Raw genomic sequence first — 13347 nt, forward strand, 5'->3', positions numbered from 1 at the left:
AAGCCAGGCTTGGCACATTTGTCTAATTCATGACAGGTAAAAAAATTGTGTCATCATTATATCTGATAATTTTGCCCCAATACCACCCTGCTGCCCACACTGCACCAACAATACTCCTCTGCCATCAATGCCCCAATACCAACTCTCTCCCACACTGCTCCAACACCCTGCTGCCCACACTGCCCCCCCCCCCGCATCACAATGTCCACCCCACCTCACAATGTTCCCCCCAGCATCACCCAGCATCATATTGCCCATCTAGCATCACATTGACACCCCAGCACCCTGCATCACACTGACCCCCCTGTATCACACTATTCCCCCCAGCATCACATTGCCCCCTTGCATCGCATTGCCCCCCCCAGCATCACACCATTCTGTACTTACCTGTCTTCAGCTATCTTCTCTTCTCTATGTTGTTCCTGACAGTGTCGGGTCAGTGAAGAAGAGGGAGAGGTAGGAAGGGGGACAGTCTATCTGCACTGTGCCTGAGGTCCGCGCCTGCTATAGGAGAAATCCAAGCAGAGACTGATGAGTCTCCCAGTGACAGCTCTCCCCAACTGCACCCCATCGCACGACTTGGAGCTAAACTATTCAACTATCAAGAAATTAAATATAATATTAAATTTTAGCAAATACATTTTGAACTTCTAATAAATTATTTAAATAAATCTGTAAAATAACAATGCACATTAACTTACTTGTAATCAAAGCCTTGTGCGGCCTTACTTTAGAGAGAGTAGGTAACAGCTGAATTTTTATTTTTCTTATGTTGAACCAGCAAGATTTTCAAATAAAAAATAGGTTTCTGGTAGGGTTGCCTAAAAAAACATTTAACATCGCCAGGTATAAGACAAATACTTGTGTGCGCATATGAACTCTTACTCTGCTCTCTCTCTCCCTTTACTTTATTTCTCCACCACTGTTGTTCTCTTCAATCCTCACTATCACTCCCTCTGTTGTCCCATTTATTACTCCTTTTTCTTCTTCTATAAATTATTTTTATTTGACTTTCCAGAGTTTAACAAGGTGAGGAAAAGAGCAAAGAAGGAGTGAGGTACGGCAATATGTATTGGTTTAATAAATTAACTTCATATTTCAGTTTCGATATATATCACTCTTTTAATTCATCTGTTATTATCCTTCTGATCTTTCTCTGTAGATTTCTCCTCAGCCCTCTTGTTACCCCTCCTCACTTTCTATTCTCGCATATGGCAGTCTAATTTAATGATGGTGAATTTCACGAACGCCCAGCCTGTATCAGATACAGCAATTATGAAACAGCTGCCTGTGACTGGAGTTACCTTGATCACTTACCAATGAATACACCTTTTCTGCCACCACAAAGGATTTACTATGGAGTCCTTACGCTCCCAAAAATAAATAGGTAAGTCAACTGATTTAACTTCTCACATTGCTCTCACCCCCACATTTGGAACTCCTTTGTATATACATACTCTTTAGAGATGCTTATCTGTCCCTGGGCCTGGTTAATTTCAAAAGTCAATTGCACAGGTCACAGAGTCCAGTGACCAGGCAGAGGTCAGGGCAACAAGCGTGCAAGCAGAATCCAGTAGCCTTGCAGAGGCCAGGCAAAACAGCAGCACCTTTGATGGAATTGAGGTACTGCAGCCACATACAAAACATAGCAGAGTCGTAACATGATAAAAAGAAAAATATTATTAATCCCACCAAGCTGACAACCAGTTTGTCAAGAACGCCCAGCCTGTCTCAGATACAGCAATCTGAAACAACTGGCTGTGACTGGAGTTACCTTTGTCACTTACCAATGAATACACCTTTTCTGCCACCACCAGGGATTTACTATAGAGTCCTTACGTTCACCAAAACCACTTATTACTCTTACAGTTATTTAGGATGAATATCATTCTTGAATCATCATCATCATCCCCATTTATTTATATAGCGCCACTGATTCCGCAGCGCTGAATGCAAACAGTCTAGTTAATTCATCTATTTTAAATTACTTTTACCAAAATAATTTTTAAAAGTAACATTACATCTCTATTTGTACAATGAAAAATATCAATGCACTACTGCAGAGCTAATCATAGTCATTTGTTTTGATTGAGAAGAATATAAATGTTCATGACAGTTTCTCTTTCCATCTAACTAAAGGATTTCAAGAAACAATTAAGACATGTTCCTGTTTATTAGTCAGGTAATCATGTGCACGTCTGCTTCAGCCTGTGACGATTATAAACAAGGTGCCAATATTTCATTGAATAGCCAGGAGCAGAACGCATTACGGGAAACTGTTATTGCACAAACGGTTTGCTATCTTATCATTCATTGGAAAACAGGTTTTCAATTACATTTACATTTCAAAACATGTAGTAATAAGGAAGTAAAGCAGAAGGATCCGTGTATGAATGATTTCTGCTTTCTACGTATTGTGGGGAAACCACAGGAGGTTGTGCTTACCTGTGCCCTACCTGCCCATTGGTAGCTTATATATAGATACTGAGATCACCTTGCTGAACTAGTCTTTACTGCACTGAAACAATACAGTGTGAGTCAGTCAACAGCAGAGCAGGTGGAACAGACAGCCAGGTCTTATGGAAACAGACAGGTATGAAAGTGAGATGAAACTTTATTTCATATCCCCATGCATTCAACAAGAATTCCTGCTAACAGATTTGCATGTTAATCTTTCTTTCTGTTCTAACTCTTCTTTCTCAATTTTTTCTCAAATATCCCTTAAATTATAAAACACAAGGTTATTTGTCTTTTTGATTTTTTAATTTTTATTTTACCTTTGCATTTAAAGAGATATGTTTAAATACAAAATTGTCATTCTCTGGTCAATGTTGCAATGTTTAACTGAATTTACTCATTGAATTTTTTTCTTTTTAATTTGTGCCCGATCCAATGGCAAAACTTCAGAGAGTTCTAAAATAATGTCAATTATTCCCAGCACACTATATGCATGGGAATTTAAGTACTATTAATAAATACAAAAATGTAGTGAAATAGACACTAGAATGGACAGAAATTGACAGGTTGGTTGTTGTGTGTCATCAAATTCTATATTTTGTATGCAAACAATGTAAACATTTCTTATATAATGTCACTTGTTTTGTGTTCACTCCACTAGGATAAACTGTTAATGTGGACTTCTATGTACACATATTTAATCTGCAATACTACAAATTTTGGATTGAAAATGTATTCTTATTTTGTGTAAAGGTACATAAAAAGCATATTTAAAGAAATAAAGTATGTGCTCTGTTGCCTACAGTATTTAATGCTGGTTGATATTAGATAACTACTAAATAGAGACAATATAAAAAGAATAAACATTTATTATTAATGATATATATGATCAACACATTGATGTGCGTATTAATCAATCATCGGTTAGATGCTAAACATAAACCACCAAAGATGGGCTGCAATTGAGTAGCATACAGTTCCTTTCACAACGGATCAATTGTTAGCTGCCAGTAAAGTCCAAAAATCATAGGCTAGATGTTAAACATTAACTACCACTGTAATCAAATAATATTGGGTTGCAGTGGAATACAGTTTCTATCACAGGAGATCAATTGTTAAACTGCCAGTGAAGTCCAAAATAAGTCCATAAAATCAAAGATGCAAGTAATGATAATTATGTTGCAAAATCCAGAGAGATGAAATGAGCCGTAGGCTCAAAGTGCAGTCTTGAAACGAAATCTGACTCAACTTACTGGTCCTTGTACCGGTCCCAGAGTGGATATAGCAGCACTTAATTTCTTTAAATATTTGCATTGGGAAAGGGATTTCCTTTTTAGTATAGCAGCCCTTGCCTAAATTAGAAAAGAGCGCAGCCCTTAAATTTGTTCAATCTACAAAAAAACCTAGAATACATTACATTCAAGTGTACTGCGTCGCAGCGCAGCTGTAAGCACAATACACCGTCAAACATAATCAGACATACTATTTAGTACAACACATGATATAAGGTGCAATATATGACACCCTACACAATACATCAAGGAATTTACTACTTACTACATGATCTTCGAGTTAAACTGATATTGAAAGAGTTAAAATGAAAGTAAAAGATCTGAGACTGGCTCTCTGTGTTTGTGAAGAAATATGATCTTCCTATTTTTTATGTAAGCACATTTATGCAATTGTGTGTATCTCAGACTTGCCAACTCTCCCGCATTTTGCGGGAGACTCCCGCATTTTGCGAGAGTCTCCCGGGCTCCCGGGCGAGTGTGGCAATCCCCCGCATCTGGATAATTCTGCCCACTTCCTAGTGAAGTGGGCAGAATTAAGTCCCAAACGCCGCGATTCCCGGTGAATCGCGGCGTTTGGCCCCGCCCCCGCTGTCAAATGACGCATTTTGCGTCATCACGTCATGGGGGCAGGTCCAAAATGACGTCACTTGGAGCCCCCCCCCCCCCCCCCCCCACCCCCCCCCCCGTCACGCCCACCTCCTCTGCAGGCTCCCGGATTTCACCAACAGAAAGTTGGTAAGTATGGTGTATCTGTGCAAGTTCCTGTAAATGTGTCCTGAATATGACTGTGTTTTAGGATGCATACATTCGGTGTGAATACTTGGGAGCATAGAGGTATTATTTTGCATTAGTGTATATATTGCATATATTACTGTGAATATGTATCAATGCTGTACTTGTCATTAGAAATGCTTCCTGGCCTTGACTGGTCTCCTGATAACATTGCTTGCTGGCATTCACAAATCAATTTACACACCCTGCGCTTTACATGTGGCAAATACTAATATCTATTATTTTGCTTTTAATACAGGCATAAATTGGAGGAGGCAGCAAGCAAAAGCCCAAACATAGAAAGGAAAATGAGAGGGAAGTTTGTTTCTTTAAACAAGCAGGAGGCCAAAATGGTTCTGGAAATGTACGTGAAAAGAAGTTTAAGCAGCTGCGAAGCAAGACCAGTGGTGAGAAGCAGGGAGAAAAGGGTGAAGAGATCAGTCAGCGACCTTAATAAATTTACATATAATGTAAAGAAAAATAAGATACCTGTATCAACTAAGGCAGGAGTGCCTGAGACAAAAAAGATAGCTATGGATGGCAAAATTTCAGAAATCAATGACACTACTCTACAGAAGCAACAACCTACCACCACAGTCAAGGCTAAAAGTATAAAAAAAACATCATGGTTCAAGAACTTTCTGAGTCACCTTTTTAAAACAGAAGAAACCCCCTCAGAACAATCTGTGACTGTGGTCAAAAAGATGGCTCAAGACTCTGTAAGCTCTTCCAGTAATGGACATTTGATTCAGGCTGCCAAGAAAAACAGCTTAAAAAAAAATAGCATCCGAAGGGCACTTTCTTTCAAGAAGAGTACTTCAGATGAAGAGAAAAAGCTGAAAAGACCCACCCATCTTCCCTTGAAGCGCATCAATAAGCCACTACCATTCAAATTATGTAAGTATATCGTGAATAGAAACTAGCCGCAATTAAATAATTACAAATAGTCCAGTTCATGAAGAATGAGATGCATGTAAAAACAATTATGCTAATGTGAAATGGGTAATATTGGTGTGTGTCCCCTAATTGCTACCTAATAGGAATACTTGGATTCCAAATCCGAGTATGAATAGTGCCAAATAAGTGTTATTGCATAGGGTGTGTGCAAATTCTGTATAGAGGAAAGAAGGGTGTGTTGGAAGAAAGGAAGTTAAAATTCCAGAGAGTATGCAGTTTCTCAAGGAGCCTGTAAAACGTTATGAACGTTATAAAGGTAAGTTCTATTTATGTACTTAAGTGGAGTTGGTGAAAGTTGAGGCCTCTAGTTGTTCAAACTGATGTAAATCATTGATTTAATCATACATGCTTCACATAGGGATTCCTGTTTAGGTATAATAATGGACTATTCTGATTTTATATCTATCTGTATATTTATTTTATTTATCTATGTGACTTAAATAAGTTTATGGTATTCTTTTAGTAGTTGTGATGCATGTCTGATTCAGTCATTGCATTTACTCCAGTTACAACAACTAGAGGCCTTAATTATCACCATCTCCACTTAAGGATCATATAGTACTTACCTAATTCATGTTTGTAATGTTGTAAAGGCTCCACAATTATCTCTGTATTCTCTCTGGAATTCTCACCAGACTGAAAAACATTACCTTCCTCCATACAGGTTTAATACCACTTCTAAACATGAAAATGGACCTGGGAGATAAGAGTACAGGTTCTGCTGGGTTGCAGCACTGCATACATTCTGGATGCCCTATCTTTAACAGGAGATTAATAAATGAGAATTAATTATTATTATTATAAATTTTTATTTATAAAGGCGCCACAAGGCATCCGCAGCGCCGTACAGAGACGGTCAGAGGCAAAACGGAGAGGGCAGGATGGAGCATGAATAGAGAGGAGGGTGGAGATGTAGGGCGCAGTGGAGTTGGCGAGGGCCTTGTAGGTGAGTGTGAGGAGCTTAAAGAGGATTCTAAAGGGGAATGGGAGCCAGTGAAGGGCTAGGTAGAGGGGGGAGACAGAAGAGGAGCGGCGAGAAGGGAAAATAAGCCTAGCGGCAGCGTTAAGAACAGATCGAAGGGGATCAAGATGAGAGTGGGGGAGGCCAGTGAGGAGGAGGTTGCAGTAGTCCAGGCGGGAGATGATCAGAGAGTGGATAAGGCATTTGGTGGCATCTTGGGAGAGTAAGGGCCGGATGCGAGCGATGTTACGCAGCTGGAAGCGGCAGGATTTAGCAAGAGAGAGGATGTGGGGGCCAAAGGAGAGAGAGGAGTCGAGGATGACACCAAGGCAGCGTAGTTGGGGGACAGGTGACATAGAGGTGTTCTCGACAGTGATGGAGAGGTCAGAAGGGGATGAGGTATGAGAGGGAGGAAAAACTATGAGCTCAGTTTTGGCAAGGTTAAGTTTGAGGAATCGAGAGGACATCCAGGAGGAGATGGCAGAGAGGCAGGCGGACACCCTAGAGAGGAGGGAGGGAGAGAGATCAGGAGAGGAGAGGTATAGTTGAGTGTCATCAGCGTAAAGGTGGTAGCTGAAGCCGAAGGAGCTGATCAGTTCACCCAGGGAGGAGGTGTATAGAGAGAAGAGTAAGGGTCCCAGAACAGAGCCCTGAGGGACCCCGACTGGAAGGGTGGACGGGGGGGGAGAGAGACCCAGAGGTGGTGACAGAGAAGGATCGGTGAGTAAGGTAAGAGGTGAACCAGGACAGGACTGGGCCAGAGAGGCCGAAAGACTGGAGGGTGTGAAGGAGGAGGGGGTGGTCAACGGTGTCGAAGGCTGCAGAGAGGTCATGGAGGATGAGAAGGGAGAAGTGGCCCCTGGCTTTAGCAGAGAGGAGGTCATTGGTGACTTTAGCCAGGGCAGTAATAATTCAGATAAGGCCTTTAAAAACGGTGTAGGAGCCAAAACACCAAAACTTATGACAAAAGAATTAAATAGCTCAATATATACAGGTTAGATAAATAACTGAAATAAGTGATATGATAGTAAATTGGAATATATTAGGGAACTAGCTTAGTTTAAGAAGGCAACATATTTACATGCAAGAGTATTTCTAGAACAAAAAATCCATAATATGAAAATGGATGGAGATTATCCGCCCATAAAAGTGGGATCGGTGATTTGGATAATCTCAGAGCTGAGCTGTTGGGACTCATGCAGTTAATGAATGCAAACATGCATGAGACTAACATAATGCTATTGTTAGGACTTCAAACTAAATTACTCACTCCCTCATTACCAGCTGAATTTTAGAAAAAAATAAAACACAATAAAGAACAAAAGACCAGGTATTAAAATGGGCAGACCAGATAGACCAATCAGTTTGTTTTTGCCATCAAATTCAATGTTTCTGTGATACCAACATACTATATAACACTTTATCACATTACCTATATCATATTGATATTTTCAGATTATATGAACCATATGTATAATGTCATTTGTGTAGGTGAAAAGACTGAGAATTGTTATTACCAGCAAGTGTCTGAAGAGATTGAACATCTTGTAAAAGACATTGATAACATGGAGATAGGAGCAAGGAAGCAAAGCTTGGGTGAAGAATTAAATATAGAAGAAGTGCTGGACACTGGTAAGTTCACTTCAAATAAATAGAACACATAATTTAATTTATTATACATAGACAACATCTTAGTATTATTGTTGCATATTACTGCAGTACAGGAACAAGAGTATATAAATGGCTACGTTCCAATTTTTATTTTATATTGTTTGTAATGAGAACAATGGCCTAGATACTTTGAAAAAGGCTACATTTACACATTTACATTTATACATATGAATATACCTGGCTTGGAGAACTTATTAATCAAAGCGTAAAAATACTATTCAATTCATATTCAATGTCCTGATTATAGTGGCTTTGATGTTGATTATAGTGAAGAAGGGGAATAAAATTGTATCACAGTGAATTGAGAATTGTCTTAACCTTGAATGGTTACAATACCAAATAATATATTCATCAATTTCCAAAAATGTAGTTTGTTTTTCAACGAGACACTCCCCTGCATTGCCAAACACAGTACTGTTTCAATCAGCATAATACACTCTACATTTTTATCATTTAAAATAAGGCATTACTCAAACTGTCACAAACTAAAACAATGACATATCATCAATGTAGGTAACTCCGTATGCTACAAAAATGCAACTAGTTTTTAACCACTTGCTGCAGCCAACAAATCTATAGTATAGTTTAGACAATCAATTAAATGCCAGATTGGCTGTTATGGGCTGTTGTACAGATGTGTATTTGTATTTTCTTAGTAAATAACCAATCCACTTTTTTTTTTGTTCCAGAAACTGTCATTAAGAAAATCGTCTCCATTCTTCAAAAGCAGGGGGATTTATATGATAGAAAGGTATGGAATGAGCATTTCTTGCACTTTTTGCATATTATATGTATCAGAATGTTACACAAATGATAATTGTCAGACATAGGAGGAATTGATATGGATTGGGATATATTGATGTTTACTCAAGTTATATTTTGCTATATTTACAGATAAAGGAAGATCCGAACCTAAGCAGCTTCTTCAAGGACATCTCCTATAATTCATTCAAGCAGCTTGCAGATGTATATGTTGACAAGGAGGTCAAAAAAAGGGGAGTGGATGCCACACCCGAGGACATGAAATTTGCCTTCTCTGTTCACTTCACAAAACAGGTTGTAGGACTCTCCACTCACCCCGCAAACAGGATTATGGGCTTCGGAAACCAGTATCTCCAGGACACATTTACATGGCTTTCAAACAATATGGAAAATGTGGTGAGTACTATTGGAAATATATTGCGTCAAATAAAATGGTTTTAGCTAAATTAATGTAGCAAACATTTATCCAGTGTAAAACTACGCAACTATTCTTAGAACCAGGTAACATGCTCGGGCTGTCAAGAAACATTGAAAAGTTATTTGTAAAACTTTTTATCAACTCTTTAAAAATAGTGCACAGAATGTGCAAGATTATGTAGCCCGATCCTTTTTTTCCCATTTAAAAACACTGTTTGATTAAGAGTGGGATATTGATGGTAAAAGGGCGTGTGGCTTTCAGGTTGGAATCATTGTGCTACAGATATAAATCCAAAAACGGCACTGTACAAAATTAAAAAAAAGTAGAGCTCACTAGTGATCATTAGTCATCGTCATACTTGATCGGGGACTGGTTAAGGTTTCAGGCCGCCCTAGACGAATATGCTAGAAACACCCCATTGCCTTCCACGACAGGCTAAAGGTAGAAACGAAATTATCCGTAATTTAAAATCCATCTTCCTTTATCCCCCCTACCAGTGTTTACATTTGTGTGTTTTCGAAACTCAGCTCCACTTGACTTTGTAAACGGGTCATGGGAATCTCTGTAACTCATTTCATCTTCTGTATTGGGGAATGGAGGCAGGAAAGAGCGCTACTGTGGGTTAAGGCATGTAGGTAGAGTGGGGCTCCCACACCTGCGCTTGTCGCTGTCCTTGTCTCTCCTACTCGCTTATCCTCAAACACCAGCCTGAGGATGACTCATTGTCTTTAGCCCTTTACCTGTCACAATTGTATAACCACAAAATTCTTGCGCTCCCAAAAGTCTTGTGCCCTAGGCTGTAGCCTAGTCAGCCTATTGGATAATCAGTCCATGAGTGTGATGACAGAAGTCACGAGTGATGTAAATTTCTCACTATTAATGTCGGACAGTTCTTTACCTATTACCTTTTCCCCTTACATTCCTTACATTACATATATGTACTTAGATCACACCTCCTTTTTAATTATTTTTATTTGTTATATAAATGACCCTTAAAATATTCTCCATGACACAAAAAGGAGAAAGGTGAAGATAAGAATAAGGCTTATTAAGGGCATTGTGGCTTCAGCTTACATATAGTTGAACCATACTTCTGTACAATACTTGCTGGTGAACAAATTAACAGTGCTGTCAACATGTAATTTATCTTAACACTATAATACCGGATGTGCTGGGGATTTTTTTTCACCATTCTTTGCATTGAAGGGAATGGATAACGTTATCATTCAACGTTCAGTGTGTTGTTTGTTGTAGCTGATTCATCTACGTGCTAAAAATAACATCTTGGTCATTGACTCATCTGCACATAATAACATTGAAATTCTCACATGTGGTAACATAAGCTATGTTCATTACAACATATGGTATATGTGTACAAGGTTCTTGTGTCCAGCCTCTGTTAATTAGACTGATAAAAGGAACAGGAAGGCAGGAGGAAATAGGACACCTGTAGCTGTAATTAAGATATTTGTGACAGCTAATCACGCTGTTCCTATCACCTGAGTTTCTGAGTCAGTGTGTCATCTTTTCTGTTAGCTACTATGGTGCCCTATAAATAAACGATGAGGATGATGATGAATAAGACATTTGTTATTTGAACATGATTAGTGTTTCATGTACACTGTGCCAAATGAAACATCATTCAGGTTTTTCTACCCTGACCAGTACAATAAGAGGCAACTGTGAAGGCTAACTGACTAACCTGTGCCTAACAGATTGTCTATCACTGCTATATACAGTATAATGCAAATGAGGCCATGGCTGTGATACTATTACTGTAGCACATGACTTAGTTTTGTCATGTACTCTCATTTCTTCTTGTACATAGATACCTTTACACAGCATGCTCATATTACAATCATAGATAGTAGTTGAAGTGGACATTTAGAAGTGGTAGTATGAAAAATGTAATAGGAATGTTAGTGAATTCAATTTGATAGTTTTACAATGAGGGCAGTAGGAGAAGTGTTGCTATGGCATACCACTGTATACATCCCAATTTTGACCATTGATCATAGACATTATAAGAACTTCGTAACTTTTAAATTACACTGTTAAACAGCTTATTTTGCAAATAAAGTTCTCAAAAGACATGTACTTAAAAGGAAAACTCCATTTTCAACTAAAATTTTGCCAACAACCTCACTTGCCCTATCCCTCATTTAGTAGAATCATACCAGGGACTTGTACCGTTTTGGTTATGAATGGTACACGTACATGTAATGATCACTTTTCTCAGTCAGGAAGAGATTGAAAGTAAAATGTAGGCATTGGGTAGGAATCAACGGAGCTGATTGAATGTTTGCTTCATCTTCACTGACAACTATCCAATAACTGCAGTTTATTCTTAAATTTCTCCCAACTGTCAACCCAAGAAAAGTGACTGCTACTCTATGTGCCAGTATAGGAAACTGTCTCCAGAAATGAGCAGATTCTCTGAGGGAAAGTCATTGTTAAAATATAACTTGTAGCTGTAGATGAATGAAATGCTCTGTTTATATTAAAAATATATACATTGGTACAATTTTTATTTTATTTTTTATAGCGTGTGGTATTGTTTATTATATGCAAATTCATTTATATTTTGTTTTTCTCTTTTGTTGCAGGCTAATAGTGTTTGTCCAGAAGAATGCATCAGTCCTGACTGAGAAGAGTATGGCATACTGTAAATACGAACAGTCCATGATGCTGGCACATGGCAACTGGATTCAATTTCTGCAAAAGTTATTATGCTTTTTTTAATTGCGCTACAATATTTTTTTAGAAAGAGATTTTACTGCTGGACCAGTATTTTATGTGTTTTTGCACTATAAATGTTTACGTAATCTAATGTTCAGGGTTATTTCAACATTCTTGGAAAAGGAATAATCAATCAAGGACCATTCCGCTAAATAAATCAATAGACAAACAAGTTGGCATATGTAAGTTAGACAACGTGCAATTATTGCTCACTGGTTATAATAAGCAGTTCTCTGTTCAGGACAGATTTAAAGAAGTGGTGAGAGCTGTTTAAATGAATAATTAGCTAATTGCTACAGTATATAAGCACATCCAGAAAACACACTTCTTACATCTGGTGCCTTTAAAATATAACTTTAATTATTACACTACCTTTATTTGTGTCTGCTATAGGATATTACTGGATTAGTTGGCACATTTTCGGTACCATTCACCATAAATTTTGCTCATTAGCCCTACCAGCACCATTTTTCTCATGTTGTTGATGGCAGATGATCTTTCAAGCCGAGTGAGTTGCCCAGTAAGCTCTCCAGGCTCTGAGGTATGGACGTATAGAGAAAAAAGAGATTGACTGCACCACAAGGAACAGCTTATTACTTCCAGACCCACATTAGTCTACTAGACTTGTGAATAGGAAGCTTGGTTTGCATAGAAAATTTGCTTTCCCTAATAGTGGACCATTAAATAAAGCCAGGACAATTAAAAGCAGCTATATATAAATTATATTTAATAACATATTGTGTGTCAACTGGTCCTTCCTAAATGTTTACATTGTGAGCTTCATAGATTTACAATTTTGTAATTAAAGTTTGTAATGTGTACATTACAATTAAACTGTAAAATATTTTGTAAATACAATATTTAATTTTGAACATGTAAATTATATGACTATAAATAAAAATCTGCAGTTACAAATGTGGTAAAAAATCAAACATGAAAAAACAAAGGTTGTTTGCAACTATACTTTTCATTGTTATTTATTATGTAGTTCTGGCAATAAATGACAAGCATTTACGTGCTCCATTTTTAACATTGTAAAAAAAGAAAACCACAGGTTTCACGATTACCATAGTGTGCAGAAATATATTGTTTAATTTTATAATAATTTCTGTATATTTGCTAAAATATTTATCTTAATACCTCTGGCTTAAGTATTTCAACATAGTGGCCTGATTCATTAAGGCACTCAAATCTAACATATTGTGCATTCTTTAAAAATGTACATAAATCGGGCATACGCACGTCCATAGTCAACAAAGAGAGGATGTAAAGTTACATCTATTGATGAATAGGGGTCTTAGTCCGCTCGGCTCTAACAG

The 13347-nt window shown here is 38.0% G+C and overlaps 1 protein-coding gene across 1 annotated transcript; it reads left to right on the forward strand.

Moving 5' to 3' along the window:
• Window positions 1-2514: 2514 nt before the first annotated feature.
• On the forward strand, window positions 2515-12930 carry LOC142139059 (uncharacterized). Its single transcript, XM_075196325.1, has 6 exons — window positions 2515-2593; window positions 4780-5417; window positions 7930-8070; window positions 8799-8860; window positions 9004-9267; window positions 11896-12930. The coding sequence occupies exons 1-6, from the start codon at window positions 2580-2582 to the stop codon at window positions 11935-11937; spliced, it is 1161 nt and encodes a 386-aa protein (XP_075052426.1). The 5' UTR covers window positions 2515-2579; the 3' UTR covers window positions 11938-12930.
• Window positions 12931-13347: the final 417 nt, after the last annotated feature.

Source organism: Mixophyes fleayi, chromosome 2, assembly GCF_038048845.1.
Source record: "Mixophyes fleayi isolate aMixFle1 chromosome 2, aMixFle1.hap1, whole genome shotgun sequence".
NCBI lineage: Eukaryota > Metazoa > Chordata > Amphibia > Anura > Limnodynastidae > Mixophyes > Mixophyes fleayi.